A 25,846-nucleotide genomic window follows, 5' to 3' on the forward strand; every position below is an offset into this window, starting at 1 on the left:
GTTGTGGTGCTGGTGCCTCGTGGGAGGAAAGAGGTGTTTCCTGATTCTCAGCTGCAGTGCCTATCTCCAGTATCAGAGCCAGTGGGCCAAGCACACAAACATAAAGCCTCTCATAAAGTGCTCATAAAGTGCTCTCAAACATAAAGTGCTCAGAGTCTCTAGCTGTTGTAGGTGGGGCCTCCCTGTGACTGGCCTGATGCCAGTGCAGTGCCTGCCAGTTTGTGAGCAGGTGCTGGCAGGCCAGGAGGAAGGTGCAGCAGGCTGCGTATCACAGTGGGGGCCTAGGAGCTGAGTAGCCAGCCAGGGGTATGGAGCTCCTGAACCTCCTCAAAGTTCCCAACCTGCTCTGTGGGCAGAGTGTGCCCAGACAACCTTGTCCACCTATCCCTTCTCCCGCATAGCAAGCTCCGTGCAAACTCTGCCCCTTCAGCAGCACTCTAGCTGCTAGGAAGCTTCTCAGACCACCTGCCTTTCCTTTGTCCCAGAGTGGCTGAATGTGGATCCCCATCCTCCACAAATGGCTGGAATCTCAGTTTCTCAAGCACTCTGCCTGTCCCAGCTCCCCAACCCCACCAACCTCCAGAGTACCACACAATGTAGGTTTGTGCTCCAAAGCAGACTTCCAGGACTGGGTGTTCAGCAGTTTTAGGCTTCCACCTCCTCCCCGCTCCATTTCTCCTCCTCCTGCCAGTGAGCTGAGTTGGGGGAAGGGCTTGGGTTCTGCTGGATCAAGGCTTTTGTATGTTACCCTGTTTCATGAGGTCTGCTCTATTCGTGAGGTCTGTGTGCAGTCTGTTGCAGCCTTCTTTCCTGTTGCTCTTTTAGGGCTAGTTGTATTAACTACATTTTCACACTATATGTGGTTTTGGGAGAATTCTCTATCTCTCACCTCTCACGCCACCATCTTGATTCTCCCTCCTGTTCAGGAATTTTAAGGGCAAAACCAAGGTCTACATTCCATGTCACTTGGGGAAAAGATTAATAAGTGGGATACTCATTGAACTCTATATATGCCTAGGAACGAGAGGAGGTATGTGCTATTTCCACAGGCATTACTTCCTTTAGCTGCCTTCTCCCCAAACACTTTTTCTCATGAATAAAATAGTACCTCATACCATAACTCACGGAATTCTATCAAACCAACACAGCTGAAACCCTAGGAGGACTGTATGATATATCAGATTTTAGGTGTAAATAAAAGCCTATTGCTATATACTGAATATCTAAGTCAATCAAGGACTGAAGGAATTTAAAGTCTTTGGTTTTGCGTCTACTCCTACATTAATTTTAAAAAATTATATATATGTATGTATGTATACAGATGATCCTTGAAAAAGAATATACAGTTTAAAATCTGCTTATAACTTTTGACTCTCCAAAAACTTAACTGCTCATAGCCTACTAGAAGACTGGAGCCTTACCAATAACACAAACAGATAAACATACATTTTTGCTTTTCATTAAAATATCCTATTATTTTTTGCCAAGGTATTATACTATGATTTTGCTATGATTAATACATTATTTTGTATACTGTATGTATTGTATACTGTACTCTTAACGATGAAGTAAGATAGAGAAAAGACAGTGTTTTTTTCAAATTGTCTTACATCTCCAAAAAAAATTTCCAGTATATATATTGAAAAAAATCTGTGTATAAGTATACTTGTGCAGTTCAAACCTGTATTGTTCAAGGGTCAACTGTATATATGTATGTACTTTTCTTCTTTTTGAAATTAATAGCTTTGCTCTTGTGCAAGCTTTCCTTAATAAGATATAATTATTAATGATTTTAGCATTTTGTAATTTGTGTAACTAAATCTTTCTCCCCAGTTTCTTATTTTCCTGTGCTTGTGGTTTTGCAGGGTTGCCTGATTCTAAGTGATGAACTGAACCATGCCTCGCTGGTTCTAGGGGCCAGACTCTCGGGAGCAACTATTCGAATCTTCAAACACAACAGTGAGTTGTCATGGAATTCACTGTTGGCTGTAGTGTTTAATATTCTTTGGGTTACTGGCAGTGGTGATATCAGTTACATTAATAATAGAAAATGTAATGAAGCTAACATAACAACATTTAAAATGTTTTTCTGGTCCAGCCTTTTAAAAAGTTAATGTCTCCCTCATTGGAATGAAAACAGAGGCTGTAGACAGTCTTTTGGTACAAAATACAACATAATCCTTTTACTACACTTTCAACTTTTTCATCTTCCTTGTTCATAAGTCACTAGTTCAGTATTTATTGACTAGGTGCGTGTGGTGTATCTTGCCATAACATTTGGGGTATTGAAGTGAATAAATCCAGGATCCCTAATCTCAAGATTAATGAAGAGACTATAGACAAATTAGAATACATCAGATATTGATACAGGGATATGAATATATGCTGTAAAAGCACAGAGAAAGGTGGCACTTAGCCAAAACTTCCTCCCTAAATGTAAGTACTTTTGTATTATTAAAATAACCATTTATAGTAAAAAAATGCATAACTTTCACAGTTAAAACATTCATATGTAGGGAGGAAAGATTACCAAACCGTATGTTAATACCATCTTTTACCAAAATATGTGTGTTCACAGAAGTCTAGAATATACACCCAAATTTCAGGTCTGTACCTCAGGATGGATCATGTATGAATACTAATAACTTTGCAACTTTTGTCTTTGTCTTATCTGAAATGTTTTACAGTGCGAGTGTTACAAATAGTGTTTTGTTTTATGTAAATGGAATTTATAAACAGTGTTGCATAACCTGCTATTTTCTTAAAACATGTAGTGAACTTTGCTTGGCAGTACATGTGACTCCTCCTCCCCTAAGGCTAGCTAGGGTGTCAGGCAGTGTCTGGGGGTGCCCTCGTTAGTCCTGCCCTCCATTTTGACATTGAGGTTGTTTTTAAATGTTTCTACTGGAAACACTCTTCTCTACACCCACATTTTTGCTCAATGGTCTGAGTAGTGCCTTAGGATAAATTCCTAGCAGTTTTAGAATGCCTGGTTAAAAGGGTATAAAATTTTTATACTTTTGCTAAATTACCTCCAAACATTGTATGAATTTTTACTCAACAAGACAGTAATTGTTTCTATTCACAGGCCAACATAGGCCATTATGAATCATTTAAAATCTTTCCTTATCTAATGTGAGTCAGTAACATGTTAATTTTTATTTGATTATAAGGTATCAAGCAACTTTTTTATACAGTTACTGTGCTTGTATTTTTTTGTAAATTGGCCGTTTTCAGACTGTTTTCCTTTTTTACTGATGAGCCCTTTATACTAATTATCCTTTTATGTTACAATATATTTTATATTTAATTGTTTTTAGTGTCTTGCTGTGCAGACATATTAAAATATTTATGTTATTACATTTAAGACTTTTGTCTTTGACTCCATCTTACGTCTTTAGGATTTTGCATAATGCCTTCCTCATTATAAGATCATAGGTTATTGTATATAATATTTTCTTGTGGTTTGTGGTATGTTTTTTTTTAAATCTTTAATTTATATGTGACTTGGGAAGTGTAATATGAGAATGATGTTGATTTTTTTTTCTAAATAGAAATATGGTCATTCTACTATAGATATTTCCTTTCGTCTAAAATTTTGAATCAATATTTATTTTTCTCTTCCTTTCTCTTCATAAATAAAGAGAAATTTATGTTTCTCTTCCTCTCAAAACAGAGGAAGCTGAAACAATGAGTACATTTTTACTTGTCTGCTGCTGATTGCTACACATTGCCCTCTGCAGCAGGACTAGTGGTTTCAGATTAGACTGACTGACTGCTGTGGAAGCACCTCCTCTCTGGGTTAGGTAGCAAACAAGTTGTTTTGTTATGATAACTGAAGGTTTAAACACAGTCACAGCCTTCGGCCATCTTAGTTGTGTTTGTGGTATGTGTTTTTATTACCTGATCTCTTTTTTCTACCACAGTCGTTTTATCAAAAGAGCAAAATCATGTAACTTTGTAACCCCCTCTTTGGTGATGAGCAATAAAGAATATAAAATCAGATTTTATGATGGGGTGTTAAATACACCCCAGATTTAATGTTGCATAGATTTTGGGTTTTTTTTTTCATTAATGTATCATTGATAAACAATCTTATGAAGGTTTCACATGAGCAACAATTGTGGTTGTTAAATTCACCCGTATTACCAAGTGTCCTCCACATACCCCACTGCAGTCACTGTCCATCAGCGTAGTAAGATGCCATAGAGTCACTACTTGTCTTCTCTGTGCTATACTGCGTTCTTGGAGGGTTTTCTTAAGGGATTTTTTCAGGACAAATATAGTAAGTATGAAGTCTCTGATGGTAGTAAGAGTGGTTTTCAAAGCATTTCTCTTTAATAGGAAATTATGGTTCTCATTAATGGTCGTACCAACCAAGTTGTTTATTAGGCCTATTAAACAGCTTAAGGACCAACAGAACCACAAGAACTTGACTGTGTACAGCAAGCTGATAGGTCAGACATGGAGCATCTCAACAAATTGCTCACCATGCTTAGCACATAGATTCACGTATGCTCAGACTAGAGTATTTTTACTCCACTACCAAAATAAAGCTATTTAACAAGTATTTATTGAATATCCTAGGTGAAAGGAAATGGGGCATGCACTTTGAAGTTTTTCCCCAGCATTTACTTTTTAGGAGTTATATCTTTGTAGTAGTTTGTTCACACTCTCTTGCTCAGTCTTCTTTATGCAGTTATTTCTGAGTGACTCAGAATAGGATTAAAAATAAAAATACTATAAATTTTAAAAAAGGTAATTGAATGGCGAAGTATTTAACATGAAACATTTGTAATTTCATAAGCATGCTAACCAACTGTGAATCAACTGTGCCACAGTCATTTAGTCAAGTCTATAGTTTTGAATGTTTGTTACATTTTAGATAAGATTTTAATGCAACCATTTTCCCCCTTTTCTGCCCAACTTTAATATGTTAATATCCTTTGCTATCTGAGATAACACATCCAGAATAAGAAATGTATATTTGCATTTCTAGAATGAAGTTAGGAAAGAGAAAGTTACTTTGTGCTGAAATTCTTTTTTGTGTGCTGTAGATATGCAAAGCCTAGAGAAGCTATTGAAAGATGCTATTGTTTATGGTCAGCCTCGGACACGAAGGCCCTGGAAGAAAATTCTAATCCTTGTGGAAGGCATATATAGGTAATCCTGCTTAATAATTTTTATCTGTCTGATTTAGCCCCGTGAAATCATAAATTTTTAAGATGAAGGAAATGCCAATTTAGACCCCTCTGAAACCTAAGGAGACAGTGTTTATGATTTGTGAAGATTCCTGGAAGCAGAGGTAGCAGGAGACCAGAAGTCTTTTGACTGCCCCTTCTTTATTCTCTCTACCATGCTACATAATCTCCAAATCCCTTTTCTGTTTGGAGCCTTTATTTTTCTACTGTTTATAGGGGGAATTCATACATAGGGGCAAGAATTGGCGTATGTTTTCTAATATGTCAAAACAAATTACACACCATTTTAGCTTTAAGAAATATTTTATTTTGGTTACCTATTTTTCAGCCCTTGCACTTACTCTCTTACCTCCTAATGTTTTTTTATCCTTTAAAAATGTATATTTATTATCTTAGTAATAAATAATTTAAATAAAATTATTCTTATGTTGCTTAAATTGCAAGCTTTAGAAGAATCTGCTGTGGTGACCCTCTGAGGTAAAGTAAGATAAATTGTGTTCTGGTGCTTTTTTTAAAAGAGCCAATCTCCTTTCCTCTAGACATTTGCTTAGCCATGGCATCATCTAATGTTTTCAGTTTAAAACCATAGAGATTGTCAGACCATTTAAAAGAGCAATAATCTTAAAAATTAATAAATTTTGAAAGTTCAAAGAAGTCTCAATGTATCTATTTTTTACCCTGTTTTGCCAGCATGGAGGGATCTATTGTTCGCCTTCCTGAAGTAATTGCCCTTAAGAAGAAATACAAGGCATACTTGTATCTAGATGAAGCTCACAGCATTGGGGCTCTGGGCCCTACGGGTCGAGGTGTGGTGGATTACTTTGGCCTGAATCCTGAGAATGTGGACGTTATGATGGGAACATTCACCAAGAGCTTCGGTGCTTCTGGGGGATACATTGGAGGCAAGAAGGTAAATGGGCCGTGAGAAACGAGCAGTTAAGTGAGGTACTGGCTGCTAGTTTTGGTAGCTCACGTCTAGTAAACAGTCCCAAACTGGGTTGTAGACAGCCTGAATGTGTTTGTGGCTTAGGCTCATAATGCCAGCGGGCCTCACACTTAAGCTGCCTGGTGAGTGACTGATGAACTAAATGCTGGTTCTGTTCATTGTTTGTTGTTTTCTTATTTGAGCTTCATTCTAAACTACATGCTGCCCTGCCATACAGAGAACCCTCTTGTATGGAAGAACAGACAGTGGTGCTGCCTGTTTGCTAGTTATCTTTGTGGTTTGAGTTGTGCTCACAGTGTCAAAAATAGTGGGGAGGTCATGTGAATAATGGAAATAGAAGACCAGTTCCCTGCCCTTGGACTCAGATGCATCTTGGATGAGCACAGAGACAGGAAGAAAGAATATTATTTTGCTAGCACCAGTGTACTATAAGGCATTGTGCTTTCCAATTTAAAAATTATATAATGAACTCTGAGGCATTTGAGGATCAGTGTGGCATGGTGTAAATGGTTGAACCATGGAGACAGAGGCCTGGATTTGAGTACTTACCTAACTCTGTGAGTTCTTGGGCAAAGCATTTAACCTTTTAATTTCCGTTTCAGTAAAACACAGATAAGTATGCCTGCCTTATAAGATTGTAGTTAGGGTTTAAAAGATAATGTAGGCTACAACATGGGTGAACTTTAACATTGTGTAAGTTAAAGAAGTCAGTCATAAAAGGTCACGTACTCTTTCTTTTTTATAATATATGCAGAATAGGCAAATCATAGAAACAGTAGGTTAGTAGTCACTTCAGGCTGAGGGGATCAGGGAAGTGGAAAGTGACTGCTAGTGGGTATGAGGCGTTTTTTTTAAGGAAATAAAAATGTTTCAAAATTAGATAGTGATGGAAGTTGCACAGCTCTGAATATACTAAAAGCTACTGAATTGTACACTTTAAAAAAGTGAATATTATGGTATGTGAATTATATTTTAATAAACCTATTGTTTTTAAAAACTCTGCAGTCAATAGGAAAAAGACAGTTTGTGTCAAGTGTTTGTATTTGGCACGTAGTATATGTTCATCAGTGTCCTTAATTTCTCTTAAAACTTGACTTTGGGAGTATTAAAGCATGGACTTTCTCTTAATAATTGATTACTTTTTAGAGAAAACCCACTACCAATGGTTTTGGTCAAGTCTAATAAATTTTTACCTAAAATTTTTGTTAATGGACCAGGCTCACTTTGGATAATTGATTGCTTTTTGATAAGATTTTTTGCTACACCAAAGAGTGGAAAAATAATACTCTCGGAGATCATTTAGGCACACACTGTGTTTTGTGTTTTTGTGGTTTGGGGCAATTTTTAGTATTTTTGAAGTTATACACTATTTTATAGCCATATTATTTTGTGTCTGGAATCTAAGCTTCTTTGCACATTTATTTAAAGATTTAATGAAGTTAAAAGATGTCAGAGAATAGGGATATACAAATGATTGTTTTGAAATCCTTGTGACAGACAAGGTTTTTCTTTATTCGGTCAGATGGCTTTAGTGTTCTCATGAGAGACCCACTGAATTCCTGTTTAATTTCTGGCATTTTCATCTTTTTATAAACCTCTGCATATAGAGGATATTAATACCTTTAAAATTGGTGTTCGAGAACTGTCTTTATCCAAGAGTATGAAGCTGGGCTTTACAGATATTTTCTGTAATACTTGGGGGTAAATCATTATATAAAAAGCACTCTACACACTGTCAGCAATGTGGATCTATTTAAAAACACTAAATGGTATGTTTAGAGGACTTCTTTAAAACTAGTTTTTCTTTCTTCCATGTTGTGGCATATTTAAGAAACAAAACAAAGCCTAGGGACACCACATACCTGGCCCAGCTGTTGGTGACACTATTTTTTGACCATGTTAGCTGACCTGGCATCTCAGATTAGTATCGCTGTTGCAGTGCGATTGAAGGGAGGAGGAGTCCACTTTCACCTGCATGTGAATTTTCAAGCATTGAAAACTTGCCCTAATAACTTGCTTATCTGAACTCCTCAGGAACTAATAGACTATCTGCGAACACATTCTCATAGTGCGGTGTATGCCACATCACTGTCGCCACCTGTTGTGGAGCAGATCATCACCTCTATGAAGTGCATCATGGGGCAGGATGGTACCACCCTTGGTAAGTCTTTCTTCTCTTGGAAAATTTCCTGGGCTCAGAAAATACTTATCAACCAAACATGCTCTTTATCTTGAGCTTTTTCCTGAAATGAGGAGTTAGGTATACCAGTGGGGAGACTTGGCAGGTGTTTGAGGCCCTGTTTTGTACAGACGCTTTCCAGTGTGTTTGATACACGTGCCAGGAGAACTAGCCTGGCTTGCTTCCTGCTGAATTGTCTTTTCTGCAGTCACTGAAGCTTTAATCTTATAATCCCACCTATCTTCATAAGCCTTAGGTGATAAGCCTTCAGGGTCTCACCTGAATTGCACAATTTTATATGAAGATGTAATTAACTATGTGGCAATATTTTGTTCCAATTGTATTTAAAAGTTGCTGTTTTCCATGAAATAGTGGCCCTGACTTAATGCCTTTTAAAAGAGTTTCTGAGTTAACATACAGTAGATAAAATCCTGAATCTGTTCATTCTGTCTTTGGTGGAATTTATAGTCCAAATGAGAAGCACTGACTTTAAACATACTAAAATGACCAATTAAATTAAAAAAGTGTGATCTTCACTTTCTGGTATTTGACTTTTATTCTGTATCACTAGAGGGCAGTGTTGGCTGCAGAAAAGTTATAAAAAAAGGGGAGCTATTGGGTTTTGTTTTGTTTATTCACTTCTTTAAATATTTTCATTGTAGGTAGGAGACATCCATTAATTTCACCTATTGCTTTTTTAATACTTATAGAATCAGTTTTACTCTTGTAAAAAATTTCATGTTATCAGCCTTGAGCTCTCTTCTCCTCAGTTTTATAATATTTTGTGGTAAGATTGATTGCTTTGCATTGAAAAATGAGAAATGATGTGTCTGATTTTGATTGGTTTAATCCTGTTTTCTTAAATCAGAATTTAATCTTAATATTTTTTCTGATCGGTGAACATACATGTTATCGCTAACGAGAGACTTTTGGAAGTACTGATAATCATTTTCAGTTTCATGAATTGATGCCCTGGGGAAGAAAATATTTCATTAATGCTGTGAATACAGCATAGAGCCTGTGAATAGTTCCCTATTAACAATAGCTACAATGTCATCTTCTCTCCTTCCTGTACAGTATTTATTAGAAATAATGTGCCTTGTCTGATACATATAAATATGGGGCTCATCTGGTTACTTCAAGAGGTGCATCAGCCTTCTTTATTCAGCACATGGATTTAGATGACTAAAAAAAAAATGAATGGCTAATAGCTATTAAAGTTAATCCTGGATAATTTCTTTGCCTTATCCTGGAGCATATAGATCTGTGTGACACATGACTTCTGGATAAACGACTTATCTGTACTAAATAATGAAATCCAATCTCTGCTGGTGGTGAGAAAATGAAATATGGTAATTAGATATAGGCTTCAAGTTAGCAATCATTTTCCAGTTTAACTGTTGCCTTTCTAACTACCCACTAAGCTTAGTGGTGTGAAGCAACAGCCATTTTATTATGCTCAGAGATTCTGCAGGTCAAGAATGTGGTCAGGGCACAGCAGGGATGGCTTGTCTTTGCTCCACAATATCCAGGGCTTGAGTTGGAAGACCCAAGCGGCTGGGGAAGACTCAGATGGCTAGCTGGGGCTGGGGTTGGGGTCAGCTTCTTCATTCACATGTCACCTGGGCTAGAGTGACCTGAAGCCTTGGCTCAGCCATGGCTATTGACCAGAGCACCTTCATGTGTCCTCCCCATGTGGCATGGTCTCCTCACAGCATGGTGACCAGGTATTCAGAGGTGATGCTTCAGAGAGCAAGCATTCCCAGGCAACCTGCTGAAACTATGACCTCTGATATGTCATTAACTAAGGTCACTAAGGCCAGCCCAGATTGGAGGGCATGGGAAATCCGACCCCACCTCAAATGGGAGGCATGTCAGAGAATTTGCAACCATTTTTATAACTTGCCACTACCAGCTTTTAAATAATATATTTTTTAAATTACTCCCTAAAACTTTTAATTAGTATCACAAACTTCTGTTAACTTACATTGTTCTCTACCAAAATAGAAGACAATAAAAATAAAAATGTAACCAAAAGTAGAGATAAATAACCATTTCTTTTTTTTTATTTTATTTTATTTTTTATTTTTTTATTTTTTTTTATTGAAGGGTAGTTGACACACAGTATTACATTAGTTTCAGGTGTACAACACAGTGATTTAACATTTATATACATGATAATTCTAGGTACCAGCTATCACCATACCAATTTGTTACAATATTTTGACTATATTCCTTATGCTATACATTACATCCCGGTTACTTATTTATTTTACAATTGGAAGTGTGTACTTTTTTTGTGTGTGTGTGAGGGCGTCTCTCATATTTATTGATCAAATGGTTGTTAACCACAATAAAATTCTGTATAGGGGGGTCAATGCTCAATGGACAATCATTAATCCACCCCAAGCCTAATTTTCGTCAGTCTCCAATCTTCTGAAGCATAACGAACAATTTCTTACATGGAGAACAAATTCTTACATAGTGAATAAGTTACATGGTGAACATTACAAGGGCAGTCATCACAGAGGCTTTTGGTTTTGATCATGCATTATGGGCTATAAACACTCAGTTCAAATATGAATATTCATTTGATTTTTATACTTGATTTATATGTGGATACCACATTTCTCTCTTTATTATTATTATTTTTAATAAAATGCTGAAGTGGTAGGTAGATACAAGATAAAGGTAGAAAACATAGTTTAGTGTTGTAAGAGAGCAAATGTAGATGATCAGGTGTGTGCCTGTAGACTATGTGTTAATCCAAGCTAGACAAGGGCAATAAAACATCCACGTATGCAGAAGATTTCTCTCAGAATAGTGGGGGTGAGGTTCTAAGCCTCACCTCTTTTGATACCCATTTTCTCACCTGATGGCCCTCCTGCGACTGTGCCTGTCTTAGGTTGTTCCTCTCTTGAGGAATCTTACCCGTCTCTGGCTAACCAGTCATCTTCCGGGGCCATACAGGGAAATGTTAAGTTGGTAAGTGAGAGAGAAGCCTTATTGTTTGCAAAGGTTAGCTTTTTACTTCTTTGCATATTTTATGCCCTGTGGCTTCTATGCCTAGCATTTGTCTTGAGGTGTCTTTACCACTTGGAAGAATTATGATACTCGGTAAATTCGATATGAGGCACGAATTCTACTTAAGGGTTATAATTAGGAAGGAAGAAGAAAAGCTATAGAAGTAGCAGGTGGAAGAAAACCTGGGAAGATTGATTATTTCTTTGACGTACCTTCTTATAGAGTAACTTCAGCATGTATAGGTTTTAAATTACTAATTAAATTACACACACATTAACATAATAGGAGTACAGTTACGTAACCAAAGCATACCTGTAATTACCAGCCATCTCCAGTGAAACCAAGAAAACCAGTTAGGCACCTTAGGCATTTGTGAAAACATATCTATAATATGGTGAATATTGTCCAACTGAACTTGAACAGTCTGAGAGAAATCAGACAAATTAAAACAACCCATTCCTGGGGACTGTTCACATCCCATATGTTCTTTTAACAGTAAAAAGTCTGTAGTTGTAAGATTTTGGAGCGCTACAATTTGCACTTCTCCTAATTCTTGGTTGAGTTCCAACAGTTTAGATCCAGTCAAATTTGTTGTTTTGCTGTATGCACAGGCCAGCTTAGATATCTCCTTCATTCCCATGGCAAGTCCAGGAACTGGTGGGATGAGTGCATCTACACCTGTAGCAGTGCATGGATCTTTGTTGGGGTTTTTTGATGGTCATCTTCTGGCATGAGTCTTTCTGAGAGTGCTGATGTTGGAAGTTCTTTTTCATATCGTATCTTAGTTCATTTTCTGGGTAGCCAAATTAGGCTTTGATCCTCTGTATAAACACAAACAGACCCTATGCCTACACTTTTATATGCCCTTTATATCATTGTGTAGAAGTCATTGGAGGTCACCACACAGGAACTGCTTTTTTATTTCTTTTTTTTTTTTTTTTCTAATCTACACTTACATGAAGAATACTATGTTTACTATGCTCTCCCCTATATCAGGTCCCCCCTATATACCCCTTTACAGTTACTGTCCATCAGCTTAGCAAAATGTTGTAGAGTCACTACTTGTCCTCTCTGTGTTGTACAGCCCTCCCCTTTCTCCCACCCCCCCATGCATGCTAATCTTAATACCCCCCTTCTTCTTCCCCCCCTTATCCCTCCCTGCCCACCCATCCTCCCCAGTTCCTTTCCCTTTGGTACCTGTTAGTCCATTTTTGGGTTCTGTAATTCCGCTGCTGTTTTGTTCCTTCAGTTTTTCCTTTGTTCCTATACTCCTCAGATGAGTGAAATCATTTGGTATTTCTCTTTCTCCGCTTGGCTTATTTCACTGAGCATAATACTCTCCAGCTCCATCCATGTTGCTGCAACTGGTTGGATTTTTTCCACTTCTTGTGGCTGAGTAGTATTCCATTGTGTATATGTACCACATCTTCTTTATCCATTCATCTACGGATGGACATTTAGGTTGCTTCCAATTCTTGGCTATTGTAAATAGTGCTGCGATAAACATAGGAGTGCATCTGTCTTTCTCAAACTTGATTGCTGCGTTCTTAGGGTAAATTCCTAGGAGTGGAATTCCTGGGTCAAATGGTAGGTCTGTTTTGAGCATTTTGATGCACCTCCATACTGCTTTCCACAATGGTTGAACTAATTTACATTCCCACCAGCAGTGTAGGAGGGTTCCCCTTTCTCCACATCCTCGCCAACATTTGTTGTTGTTTGTCTTTTGGATGGCAGCTATCCTTACTGGTGTGAGGTGATACCTCATTGTAGTTTTAATTTGCATTTCTCTGATAATTAGCGATGTGGAGCATCTTTTCATGTGTCTGTTGGCCATCTGTATTTCTTTTTTGGAGAACTGTCTGTTCAGTTCCTCTGCCCATTTTTTAATTGTGTTATTTGTTTTTTGTTTGTTGAGGCGTGTGAGCTCTTTATATATTCTGGACGTCAAGCCTTTATCGGATGTGTCATTTTCAAATATATTCTCCCATACTGTAGGGTTCCTTTTTGTTCTATTGATGGTGTCTTTCGCTGTACAGAAGCTTTTCAGCTTAATGTAGTCCCACTTGCTCATTTTTGCTGTTGTTTTCCTTGCCCGGGGAGATATGTTCAAGAAGAGATCACTCATGTTTATGTCTAAGAGGTTTTTGCCTATGTTTTTATCCAAGAGTTTAATGGTTTCATGACTTACATTCAGGTCTTTGATCCATTTTGAGTTTACCTTTGTATATGGGGTTAGACAATGGTCCAGTTTCATTCTCCTACATGTAGCTGCCCAGTTTTGCCAGCACCATCTGTTGAATAGACTGTCATTTTGCCATTTTATGTCCATGGCTCCTTTATCAAATATTAATTGACCATATATGTTTGGGTTAATTTCTGGGGTCTCTAATCTGTTCCACTGGTCTGTGGCTCTGTTCTTGTGCCAGTACCAAATTGTCTTGATTACTATGGCTTTGTAGTAGAGCTTGAAGTTGGGGAGTGAGATCCCCCCTACTTTATTCTTCTTTCTCAGGATTGCTTTGGCTATTCGGGGTCTTTGGTGTTTCCATATGAATTTTTGAATTATTTGTTCCAATTCATTGAAGAATGTTGCTGGTAATTTGAGAGGGATTGCATCAAATCTGTATATTGCTTTGGGCAGGATGGCCATTTTGACGATATTAATTCTTCCTAGCCATGAGCATGGGTTGAGTTTCCATTTATTAGTGTCTCCTTTAATTTCTCTTAAGAGTGACTTGTAGTTTTCAGAGTATAAGTCTTTCACTTCTTTGGTTAGGTTTATTCCTAGGTATTTTATTCTTTTTGATGCAATGGTGAATGGAATTCTTTTCCTGATTTCTCTTTCTATTGATTCGTTGTTAGTGTATAGGAAAGCTACAGATTTCTGTGTGTTAATTTTGTATCCTGCAACTTTGCTGTATTCCGATATCAGTTCTAGTAGTTTTGGAGTGGAGTCTTTAGGGTTTTTTATGTACGGTATCATATCATCTACAAATAGTGACAGTTTAACTTCTTTACCAATCTGGATTCCTTGTATTTCTTTGTTTTGTCTGATTGCCGTGGCTAGGACCCCCAGTACTATGTTAAATAACAGTGGGGAGAGTGGGCATCCCTGTCTGGTTCCCGATCTCAGAGGAAATGCTTTCAGCTTCTCGCTTTTCAGTATAATGCTGGCTGTGGGTTTTTCATAGATGGCCTTTATTATGTTGAGGTACTTGCCCTCTATTCCCATTTTGCTGAGAGTTTTTATCATGAATGGATGTTGAATTTTGTCAGATGCTTTTTCAGCATCTATGGAGATGATCATGTGGTTTTTGTCTTTCTTTTTGTTGATGTGGTGGATGATGTTGATGGATTTTCGAATGTTGTACCATCCTTGCATCCCTGGGATGAACCCCACTTGGTCATGGTGTATGATCCTTTTGATATACTGTTGAATTCTGTTTGCTAATATTTTATTAAGTATTTTTGCATCTACATTCATCAGGGATATTGGTCTGTAATTTTCTTTTTTGGTGGGGTCTTTGCCTGGTTTTGGTATTAGGGTGATGTTGGCCTCAATGAATGAGTTTGGGAGTATTCCCTCTTCTTCTATTTTGTGGAACACTTTAAGGAGAATGGGTATTATGTCTTCTCTATGCGTCTGATAAAATTCCGAGGTAAATCCGTCCGGCCCCGGGGTTTTGTTCTTGGGTAGTTTTTTGATTACTGTTTCAATTTCTTTGCTTGTAATTGGTTTGTTTAACTTTTGTGTTTCTTCCTTGGTCAGTCTTGGGAGGTTGTATTTTTCTAGGAAGTTGTCCATTTCTTCTAGTTTTTCCAGCTTGTTGGCATATAGGTTTTCATAGTAGTCTTTAATAATTCTTTGTATTTCTGTGGAGTCTGTCGTGATTTTTCCATTCTCATTTCTGATTATGTTGATTTGTGTTGACTCTCTTTTTCTCTTAATAAGTTGGGCTAGAGGCTTATCTATTTTGTTTATTTTCTCAAAGATCCAGCTCTTGGTTTCGTTGATTTTTGCTATTGTTTTGTTCTTCTCAATTTTGTTTATTTCTTCTCTGATCTTTATTATGTCCCTCCTTCTGCTGACTTTAGGCCTCATTTGTTCTTCTTTTTCCAGTTTCAATAATTGTGATGTTAGACTATTCATTTGGTATTGTTCTTCCTTCTTCAAGTGTGCCTGGATTGCTATATACTTTCCTCTTTAAGACTGCTTTCGCTGCATCCCACAGAAGTTGGGGCTTAGTGTTGTTGTTGTCATTTGTTTCTATATATTCCTTGATCTCTATTTTGATTTGTTCATTGATCCATTGATTATTTAGTAGCATGTTGTTAAGCCTCCATGTGTTTGTGAGCCTTTTTGTTTTCTTTGTAGAATTTATTTCTACTTTCATACCTTTGTGGTCTGAAAAATTGGTTGGTAGAATTTCAATATTTTGGAATTTACTGAGGCTCTTTTTGTGAGCTAGTATGTGGTCTATTCTGGAGAATGTTCCATGTGCACTTGAGAAGAATGTATATCCTGTTGCCTTTGGATGTAGAGTCCTATAGATGTCTATTAGGTCCATCTGTTCTAGTGTGTTGTTCAGTGCCTGTGTGTCTTTACTTATTTTCTGCCCGGTGGATCTATCCTTTGGGGTGAGTGGTGTGTTGAAGTCTCCTACAATGAATGCATTGCAGTCTATTTCCCTCTTTAGTTCTGTTAGTATTTGCTTCACATATGCTGGTGCTCCTGTATTGGGTGCATATATATTTAGAATGGTTATATCCTCTTGTTGGACTGAGCCCTTTATCATTATGTAGTGGCCTTCTTTATCTCTTGTTACTTTCTTTGTTTTGAAGTCTATTTTGTCTGATATTAGTACTGCAACCCCTGCTTTCTTCTCACTGTTGTTTGCCTGAAATATGTTTTTCCATCCCTTGACTTTTAGTCTGTGCTTATCTTTGGGTTTAAGGTGAGTTTCTTGTAAGCAGCATATAGATGGATCTTGCTTTTTTATCCATTCTATTACTCTATGTCTTTTGATTGGTGCATTAAGTCCATTTACATTTAGGGTGACTATTGAGAGATATGTCCTTATTGCCATTGCAGGCTTTAGATTCGTGGTTACCAAAGGTTCAAGGTTAGCTTCTTTAGTATCTTACTGCCTAACTTAGCTTGCTTATTGAGCTGTTATATACACTGTCTGGAGATTCTTTTCTTCTCTCCCTTCTTATTCCTCCTCCTCCATTCTTCATATGTTGTGTGTTTTGTTCTGTGCTCTTTTTAGGGGTGCTCCCATCTAGAGCAGTCCCTGTAGGATGCCCTGTAGAGGTGGTTTGTGGGAAGCAAATTCCCTCAGCTTTTGCTTGTCTGGGAATTGTTTAATCCCGCCATCATATTTAAATGATAGTCGTGCTCGATACAGTATCCTTGGTTCAAGGCCCTTCTGTTTCATTGCATTAAGTATATCATGCCATTCTCTTCTGGCCTGTAGGGTTTCTGTCGATAAGTCTGATGTTATCCTGATGGGTTTTCCTTTATAGGTGACCTTTTTCTCTCTAGCTGCCTTTAAAACTCTTTCCTTGTCCTTGATCCTTGCCATTTTAATTACTATGTGTCTTGATGTTGTCCTCCTTGGATCCTTTCTGTTGGGAGTTCTGTGTAATTCCATGGTCTGTTCGATTATTTCCTCCCCCAGTTTGGGGAAGTTTTCAGCAATTTTTTCTTCAAAGAGACTTTCTATCCCTTTTCCTCTTTCTTCTTCTTCTGGTATCCCTATAATACGAATATTATTCCTTTTGTATTGGTCACATATTTCTCTTAGTGTTGTTTCATTCCTGGAGATCCTTTTATCTCTCTCTATGTCAGCTTCTATACGTTCCTGTTCTCTGGCTTCTATTCCTTCAATGGCCTCTTGCATCTTATCCATTCTGCTTATAAATCCTTCCAGGGATTGTTTCACTTCTGTGATCTCCTTCCTGACCTCTGTGATCTCCTTCCGGACTTCATCCCACTGCTCTTGCATTTTTCTCTGCATCTCATCCCACTGCTCTTGCATTTTTCTCTGCATCTCATCCCATTGCTCTTGCATTTTTCTCTGCATCTCTGTCAGCATGTTCATGATTTTTATTTTGAATTCTTTTTCAGGAGGACTAGTTAGGTCTGTCTCCCTATCAGGTGTTGTCTCTGTGATCTTTGACTGCCTGTAGTTTTGCCTTTTCATGGTGATAGAGATAGTTTGCAGAGCTGGTACAAGTGACCGCTGGAAGAGCTTCCCTTCTTGTTGGTTTGTGGCCTTTTCCTGGGAGAATAGCGACCTCTAGTGGCTTGTGCTCGGCAGCTGTGCGCAGACAGGGCTTCTGCTTCCTTCCCAGTTGCTTTGGGGTTTATCTCCGCTGTTGCTGTGGGCTTGGCCTGGCTGGGGCTGTTCCTCCAAAATGGTGGAGCCCCGTTGGAGGGGGAGCAGCCGGGGGGCTATTTATCTCCGTAAGGGGCCTCTGTGCTCCCTGCTGCCCAGGGGGTTAGAGTGCCCAGAGATCCCCAGATTCCCTGCCTCTGGTCTAAGTGACCTGTCCTGCCCCTTTAAGACTTCCAAAAAGCACTGTCCAAAGCAAAACAACAACAGCAACAATGAGAGATGGAACAGAAAGAAAAAAAAAGGAAAAAACACGTGATTTGTTTTTTTTTTTTTTTTGTCCTTAGGTGCCGGTCTCAGGTACCCGCTCACTGGTCCTGCTGCCCTGTCTCCCTAGCACCAGGGTCCCTGTCCTTTCAAGGCTTCCAAAAAGCACCCACCCACCAGTCCCGCAGGGAAGGAATGCTCGATATTCTTTGTCCTCAGGCGCTGGTCCCAGGCACCCGCTCACCAGTCCCGCCGCCCTGCCTCCCTAGCACCGGGGTCCCTGTCCCTTTAAGGCTTCCAAAAAGCACTCGCCAAAAAGAGAGAAAAAAAGGGGGAAAACGTTTGATTTCCTCCGTCCTCAGGTGCTAGTCTCAGGCACCCGCCCACCGATCCCACAGGGAAAAACGCGCGATATTCTTTGTCCTCAGGCGCCGGTCCCAGGCACCCGCTCACCAGTCCCGCCGCCCTGCCTCCCTATCACCGGGGTCTCTGTCCCTTTAAGGCTTCCAAAAAGCGCTCGCCAAAAAGAGAAAAAAAGAAAGGGAAAAACACGCGATTTCCTCCGTCCTCTTGCGCCGGTCTCAGGCACCCACCCGCCGGTCCCGCAGGGAGAAATGCGGGATATTCTTTGTCCTCTGGCTCCGGTCCCAGGCACCTGCTCACCGGTCCCGCCACCCTGCCTCCCTAGCACCAGGGTCCCTGTCCCTTTAAGGCTTCCAAAAAGCACTCGCCAAAAAAAAAACCGCTCTAGTTTCTTTCCACCTGCCGGGAGCTGGGGGGAGGGGCGCTCGGGTCCTGCCGGGCCGGGGCTTGTATCTTACCCCCTTCGCAAGGCGCTGGGTTCTTGCAGGTGTGGATGTGGTCTGGATGTTGTCCTGTGTCCTGTGGTCCCTATTTTAGGAAGATTTTTCTTTGTTATATTTTCATAGCTCTATGTGTTTTTGGGAGGAGATTTCCACTGCTCTACTCACGCCGCCATCCTGGCTCCGCCCTCCCTTTTGATATACTTTTGAATTCAGTTTGCTAATATTTTGTTGCATATTTTTGCATCTACGTTCATCAGGGATATTGGTCTGTAGTTTTCTTTTTTGGTGGGGTCTTTGCCTGGTTTTGGTATTAGGGTGATGTTAGCTTCATAGAATGAGTTCGGGAGTATCCCCTCCTCTTCTATTTTTTGGAAAACTTTAAGGAGAATGGGTATTATGTCTTCCCTGTATGTCTGATAAAATTCTGAGGTAAATCCATCTGGCCCAGGGGTTTTGTTCTTTGGTAGTTTTTTGATTACCACTTCAGTTTCGTTGCTGGTAATTGGTCTGTTTAGATTTTCTGTTTCTTTCTGGGTCAGTCTTGGAAGGTTGTATTTTTCTAGGAAGTTGTCCATTTCTCCTAGGTTTCCCAGCTTGTTAGCATATAGGTTTTCATAGTATTCTCTAATAATTCTTTGTATTTCTGTGGGGTCTGTCGTGATTTTTCCTTTCTCGTTTCTGATACTGTTGATTTGTGTTGACTCTCTTTTCCTCTTAATAAGTCTGGCTAGAGGCTTGTCTATTTTGTTTATTTTCTCGAAGAACCAGCTCTTGGTTTCCTTGATTTTTGCTATTGTTTTATTCTCAATTTTATTTATTTCTTCTCTGATCTTTATGTCCCTCCTTCTACTGACCTTAGGCCTCATTTGTTCTTTTTCCAATTTCGATAATTGTGACATTAGACCTTTCATTTGGGATTGTTCTTTCTTCTTTACATATGGCTGGATTGCTATATACTTTCCTCTTAAGACTGCTTTTGCTTTGTCCCACAGAAGTTGGGGCTTAGTGTTGTTGTTTGTTTCCATATATTGCTGGATCTCCATTTTGATTTGGTCATTGATCCATTGATTATTTAAGAGCGTGTTGTTAAGCCTTCATGTGTTTGTGAGCCTTTTTGCTTTTCTTTGTACAGTTTATTTCTAGTTTCATGCCTTTGTGGTCTGAAAAGTTGGTTGGTAGGATTTCAGTATTTTGGAATTTACTGAGGCTCTTTTTGTGGCCTAGTATGTGGTCTATTCTGGAGAATGTTCCATGTGCACTTGAGAAGAATGTGTATCCTGTTGCTTTTGGATGTAGAGTTCTGTAGATGTCTATTAGGTCCATCTGTTCTAGTGTGTTGTTCAGTGCCTCTGTGTCCTTACTTATTTTCTGTCTGGTGGATCTGTCCTTTGGAGTGAGTGGTGTATTGAAGTCTCCTAGAATGAATGCATTGCATTCTATTTCCTCCTTTAGTTCTGTTAATATTTGTTTCAGGTATGTTGGTGCTCCTGTATTGGGTGCATATATATTTATAATGGTTATATCCTCTTGTTGGACTGAGCCCTTTATCATTATGTAATGTCCTTCTTTGTCTTTTGTTACTTTCTTTATTTGAAGTCTGTCTTGTCTGATACCAGAATTGCAACACCTGCTTTCTTCTCTTTGTTGTTTGCCTGAAATATCTTTCTCCATCCCTTGAGTTTTAGTCTGCGCCTGTCTTTGGGTTTGAGGTGAGTCTCTTGTAAGCAGCATATGGATGGATCTTGCTTTTTTATCCATTCTATTACTCTGTGTCTTTTGATTGTTGCATTCAGTCCACTTACATTTAGGGTGATTATTGAAATGTATGAACTTAACTGCCATTGCAGGCTTTAAGTTTGTGGTTACCAAAGGTTCAGGGTTCGCTTCTTTACTATCTTACTGTCTAACTTACCTCGCTTGTTGAGCTATTATACACACGGTCTGATGATTCTTTATTTCTCTCCCTTCTTATTCCTCCTCCTCCCTTCTTCATATGTTGGGTGTTTTGTTCTGTGCTCTTTTTAGGAGTGCTCCCATCTAGAGCAGTCCCTGTAAGATGCCCTGAAGAGGTGGTTTGTGGGAGGCAAATTCCCTCAACTTTTGCTTTTCTGGGAATTGTTTAATCCCTCCTTCATATTTAAATGATATTCGTGCTGGATACAGTAGTCTTGGATCGAGGCCCTTCTGTTTCATTGCATTAAGTATATCATGCCATTCTCCTGTGGCCTGTAGGGTTTCTGTTGAGAAGTCTGATGATAGCATGATGGGTTTTCCTTTGTAGGTAACCTTTTTTTCCTCTCTGGCTGCCTTTAATTCTGTGTCTTTGATCTTTGCCATTTTAATTATTATGTGTCTTGGTGTTGCCCTCCTTGGATCCCTTATCATGGGAGTTCTGTGTACCTCTGTGGTCTGAGAGGCCATTTCTTCCCCTACTTTGGGGAAGTTTTCGGCAATTATTTCTTCAAAGACACTTTCTATGCATTTTTCTGTCTTCTTCTTCTGGTATTCCTATAATGCGTATATTGTTCCTTTTAGTTTGGTCACTCAGCTCTCTTAGAATTCTTTCATTCCTGGAGATCCTTTTATCTCTCTCTGCATCAGTTTCTCTGCGTTCCTGTTCTCTGTTTTCTATGCCATTAATGGTCTCTTGCATTTCGTCCATTCTGTTTTGAAGTCCTTCTAGAGCTTGTTTTATTTCTGTATTCTCCTTCCTTAGTTCTTGCATATTTCTCTGCAAGTCCATCAGCATGGTTATGACTTCTGTTTTGAATTCTTTTTCAGGAAGACTGGCTAAATTTATCTCCCCAGGTTCCTTCTCAGGGGAAGATGTAGCAGATGCTGAAGCTGTCTGGGTTAGTCTTGTCTGGATCATATTTTTTTGCCTTTTCATGTTGACAGGTGCTATTGACTGTCAGCTGGGAGGGCCAAACTTTTCACTTGCTACTGGCCTTTCTTTACTGGGACAACTGCGACCCCCTAGTGGCTTGTGTTGGGTAATTGCGTGTAGGCTGGGTCTTTGTGTCTTGCCCTGCTGAAGTGTAGGAATTTTCCTTTCTGCCTTTCTGTGGGCGTGTTTTGCCTTAGGCTGTTTCTCTGCTTTCGCAGCGCCTGGAGGGGTAATGTATTGGGGGCGGGGCTGTTTGGCTGTTAACCTCCGTGAGGGGTCTCAGAGCTGTTGCCCAGGGGGTTAGTGCGCCCAGTTTTCCCTGTAATTTCCAGCCACTGGGCTGTGACCTGTGTTGTTTCCGTCTAGCTGTTAAATCCCTGTCCCTTTAAGACTTTAAAAGAGCACTGGCTTTTCTTTTTCACAGGGGCGTCAGCTTCGGCACCCACTCAGAGGTCTTGCTGCCCTATTTCCCTAGTTTCCAGCCCTCCATGCATGCACTGTGTCTGCGCTCTGGTGCGGGTCGCTGGGGCTGTGTGTTTAGCCGTCCTGGGCTCCCTCTCCCTCCCTCTGGGAGCTGGGGGGAGGTGTGCGGGGTCCCGCCGGCCGGGGCTTGTATCTTATCCCTTTCACCAGGCGCTGGGCTCTCGCACGTGTCGATGTAGTTAGGCTGTTGTCCTGTGTCTTCTGGTCTCTCTTTTAGGATTAGTTGTATTTGTTTTATTTTCAAAAATATATATGTTTTTGGGAGGAGATTCCCACTGTCCTGCTCACGCCGCCATGTTGGCTCCACCTCAATAACCATTTCTCTATGAGGCTACTACCTGATCTTGATTGGCCTGATTTCCTTTAGGTTTGAGCATAGTAAGTAATGCTTATTTTTATGGCATCATTGAATCCATTTTTTGTTGTCCTTGTAGAAAAAAAAGGTGCAGACTAAGCACCACAAGAACCATGCGTTCAGGTGACCTTAAAAAGAGAGGTATCTGACCTTGAGACAAGTGCTGGGTATAGAAGCCACAGGGCATAAATCTGCAAAGAAGTAAAAAGCTAACCTTTTCAAACAATATGGCTTCTCTCTCACTTACCAACTTTACATTTCCCTGTATGGCCCCGGAAGATGACTGGTTAGCCAGAGATGGGTAAGATTCCTCAAGGGAGGAACAACCTAAGACAGGCACAGTTGCAGGGGGGCCATCAGTTAAGAAATTGGGGAACAACAGTGGTGAAGCCTAGAACCTCACCCCCCCACCCCTGTGTTGAGAGAAAGCTTCTGCATCCATGGATGTTTTATTGCCCTTGTCTAGCTCGGATTAGCACATAGTCTACAGGCACATACCCGATCATCTACAATTGCTCTCTTACAACACTAAACTATGTTTTCTACCTTTATCTTGCATCTACCTACCACTTCAGCAGTTTATTAAAAATAAAAATAATAATAATAATAAAGGGAGAAATGTGGGATCCACATATAAATCAAGTATAAAAATCAAACGAATATTCATATCTGACCTGATTGTTTATAGTTTATAATGTGTGATCAGAACCGAAAGTTTCTGTGATGACTGCCCTTGTACTGTTAACCATGTAAGAACTTACTCACTATGTAAGAATTCATTCACTATGTAAGAACTTGTTCGTTATGCTTCAGAAGATTGGAGACTGACGAGAACTAGGCTTGAGAAGGATTAATGATTGTGCATTGAGCATTGACCCACCTTTACAGAATTTTATTGTTGTTAACAACATTTGATCAATAGATATGAGAGATGCCCTCTCAAAAAAAAAAAAAAGAGAGGTATCTGCAATTAGCTACCTGGGTTTGACTTTATAATAGAAATGGCCTGTGTTCAGAGAAACCTAATCTCTTATGTTAGGGACATTGAATCTCATTAATTAATAAACATTGAGTATCTCAGTGTTAAGACTCTGAGTCAGAATCCATAAGGTGTAGGCATACTAGTAGATCACTTGAGTGAAGTACACCCTTGGGGAGTATTGGGGGTAGAGGATAGTGGGTTGTATTAGTCCGAGAGGAGAGTACTATAGCATAGAAAAACTGAAGTTTTATTAATCATTCACCAAATATTTAATGCCCATTGAGTGTGTGCTAGTGCTGTTTCTAGGCACTTGTGATTCATGAAGAATAAAGCACTTCTAAGTTCCTTTCTTACAGGTTTCTAGTAAGGGAAGTAAATTATACAGTGTGCTAGAAAGTGGTAAGGACTCTAGAAAAAGGTAAGCAGGGAAGGTGGGCCAATCATGAGTTTTGGGGACCCATTTTGCTTAATAGGGTGTTCATTGAGAACATGAGATATTAGCAAAGACTGAAAGGAAGTGAGGCTTTAGCCCTGAAAAGCCAGGGATAGAAGGCCCTGAGACAGAGGCAACTCTATGTTCAGGAATAGAAAGGAGGCAGCTGAGGAGGCATAATAGTACAGGTAGAGGGACTAAGGGTGAGGGAGGGGGGAGGGGGAGGGTACGTGGAGGTGGAATCCTGACAGGAGGCTGTCTTATTAAGTGTTAGATTGACACAAACGTACAGACATACTGGCTCTCTTACCCTGTCTTGTATGAAGTTCAAATTCTTGAATAGTTTCTGTGGGCTGGGTATAGTAGCAGGCATGTGGCTTCTTTCAGATAATTTCATTGGCCTGCAGATTTCATGAAAAGGTACAGAAAATAATGTACCCATGAGCTCATATTTTAATAATGTTAATATTCCATCCTATTTATATCACTTTTTAAAAAGGAAAAGGTGACTAAAACTCCTTCAGTGCCCTTTCCTGATTCTGTTTCTCTTATCCCTTCCCCAGAGATGATCACTATTTTGAAATTGTCTCCTATACTTTAATGCTTCTAGTATGAATGTGTCTATAAATAGTGTATTGCAAGTAGCCCCTGTTGTTGGAATACTCACTCTCTGTTTGCTATAATGACTCTCAAAAGTGCTTATGAGATTTAACTGTCTGAATGGAAACCCTGTTTCCATTCTAAACTAAATCCTCAGGTGCACACCACCAAAAATGTTTGCAGGTGTGCCCAAATCTGGGGAAGAGGCTGTAGAGGGCACTTTAGTGTTTGGGGTTTTTCCTGATGAGACCCTGTCTCCTGTCCACTTGAGTTGTTTTAAGTGTGTAGTGTATGTCTTTTTTTTTTTAAGGTATGATTGATAAACACTCTTATGAAGGTTTCACATGATAGAAAAAACAATGTGGTTACTACATTTACCCATATTATCAAGTCCCCACCCATACCCCAATGCAGTCACTGTTCGTGGGTGTAGTAAGATGCCACAGATCCATTATGTGCCTTATCTGGGCTACACTGTTCTCCCGTGATCCCCCACACCATGTGTACTGAATATAATACCCCTCAATCCCCTTCTCCCTTCCTCCCCACCTACCCTCCCACACCCCTACCCTTTGGTAACCACTAGTCCCTTCTTGGAGTCTCTGAGTCTGCTATTTTGTTCCTTCAGTTTTACTTCATGTTATACTCCAAAAATGAGGGAAATCATTAGGCATTTCTCTCTCTCCGCCTGGCTTATTTCACTGAGCATAGTGCCTCCAGCTCCATCCATGTTGTTAGAAATGGTAGGATTTGTTTCTTTCTTATTGCTGAATAGTATTCCATTGTGTATATGTACCATATCTTCTTTATCCATTCATCTACTGATGGACACTTAGGTTGCTTCCATATCTTGGCTATTATAAAAAGTGCTGCGATAAACATAGGGGTGCATATGTCTGTTTGAATCCGAGAAGTTGTATTGTTTAGGTAAATTCCAAGGAGTGGGATTCCCGGGTCAAATGGTATTTCTATTTCAAGTTTTTTGAGGAACCTCCGTATTGCTTTCCACAATGGTTGAACTAGCTTACATTCCCACCAGCAGTGTAGGAGAGTTCCCCTCTCTCCACATCCTCACCAGCATTTGTGGTTCTTAGTCTTTTCGATGTTGACCATGCTTACTGGTGTGAGGTGATATCACATTGTGGTTTTAATTTGCATTTCCCGAATGATTAGTGATGTGGAGCATCTTTTCATGTGTCTGTTGTCCATCTGAATTTCTTCTTTGGAGAACTGTCTCTTCATATCCTCTGCCCATTTGTTAATCGGGTTATTTGCTTTTTGGGTGTTGAGGTATGTAAGTTCTTTATATATTTTGGATGTTAACCCCTTGTTGGATATGTCATTT

The 25,846-nt window shown here is 39.5% G+C and overlaps 1 protein-coding gene across 3 annotated transcripts in view; it reads left to right on the forward strand.

Moving 5' to 3' along the window:
- Nucleotides 1-25,846, forward strand: part of SPTLC2 (serine palmitoyltransferase long chain base subunit 2) — a 127,861-nt gene that overhangs the window by 57,481 nt on the left and 44,534 nt on the right. For all 3 annotated transcript variants that reach the window (XR_012133743.1, XR_005061721.2, XM_037019836.2), the window contains exons 6-9: nucleotides 1,866-1,959; nucleotides 5,058-5,163; nucleotides 5,892-6,111; nucleotides 8,182-8,308. Coding sequence is in view for 1 of the 3 variants with exons in the window: in XM_037019836.2 (XP_036875731.1) it covers nucleotides 1,866-1,959; nucleotides 5,058-5,163; nucleotides 5,892-6,111; nucleotides 8,182-8,308 (547 nt within the window). In the remaining 2 variants the exon portion in view is untranslated. The remainder of the gene's footprint in view (nucleotides 1-1,865; nucleotides 1,960-5,057; nucleotides 5,164-5,891; nucleotides 6,112-8,181; nucleotides 8,309-25,846) is intronic.

This window comes from Manis javanica, chromosome 8, assembly GCF_040802235.1.
Source record: "Manis javanica isolate MJ-LG chromosome 8, MJ_LKY, whole genome shotgun sequence".
Lineage (NCBI taxonomy): Eukaryota > Metazoa > Chordata > Mammalia > Pholidota > Manidae > Manis > Manis javanica.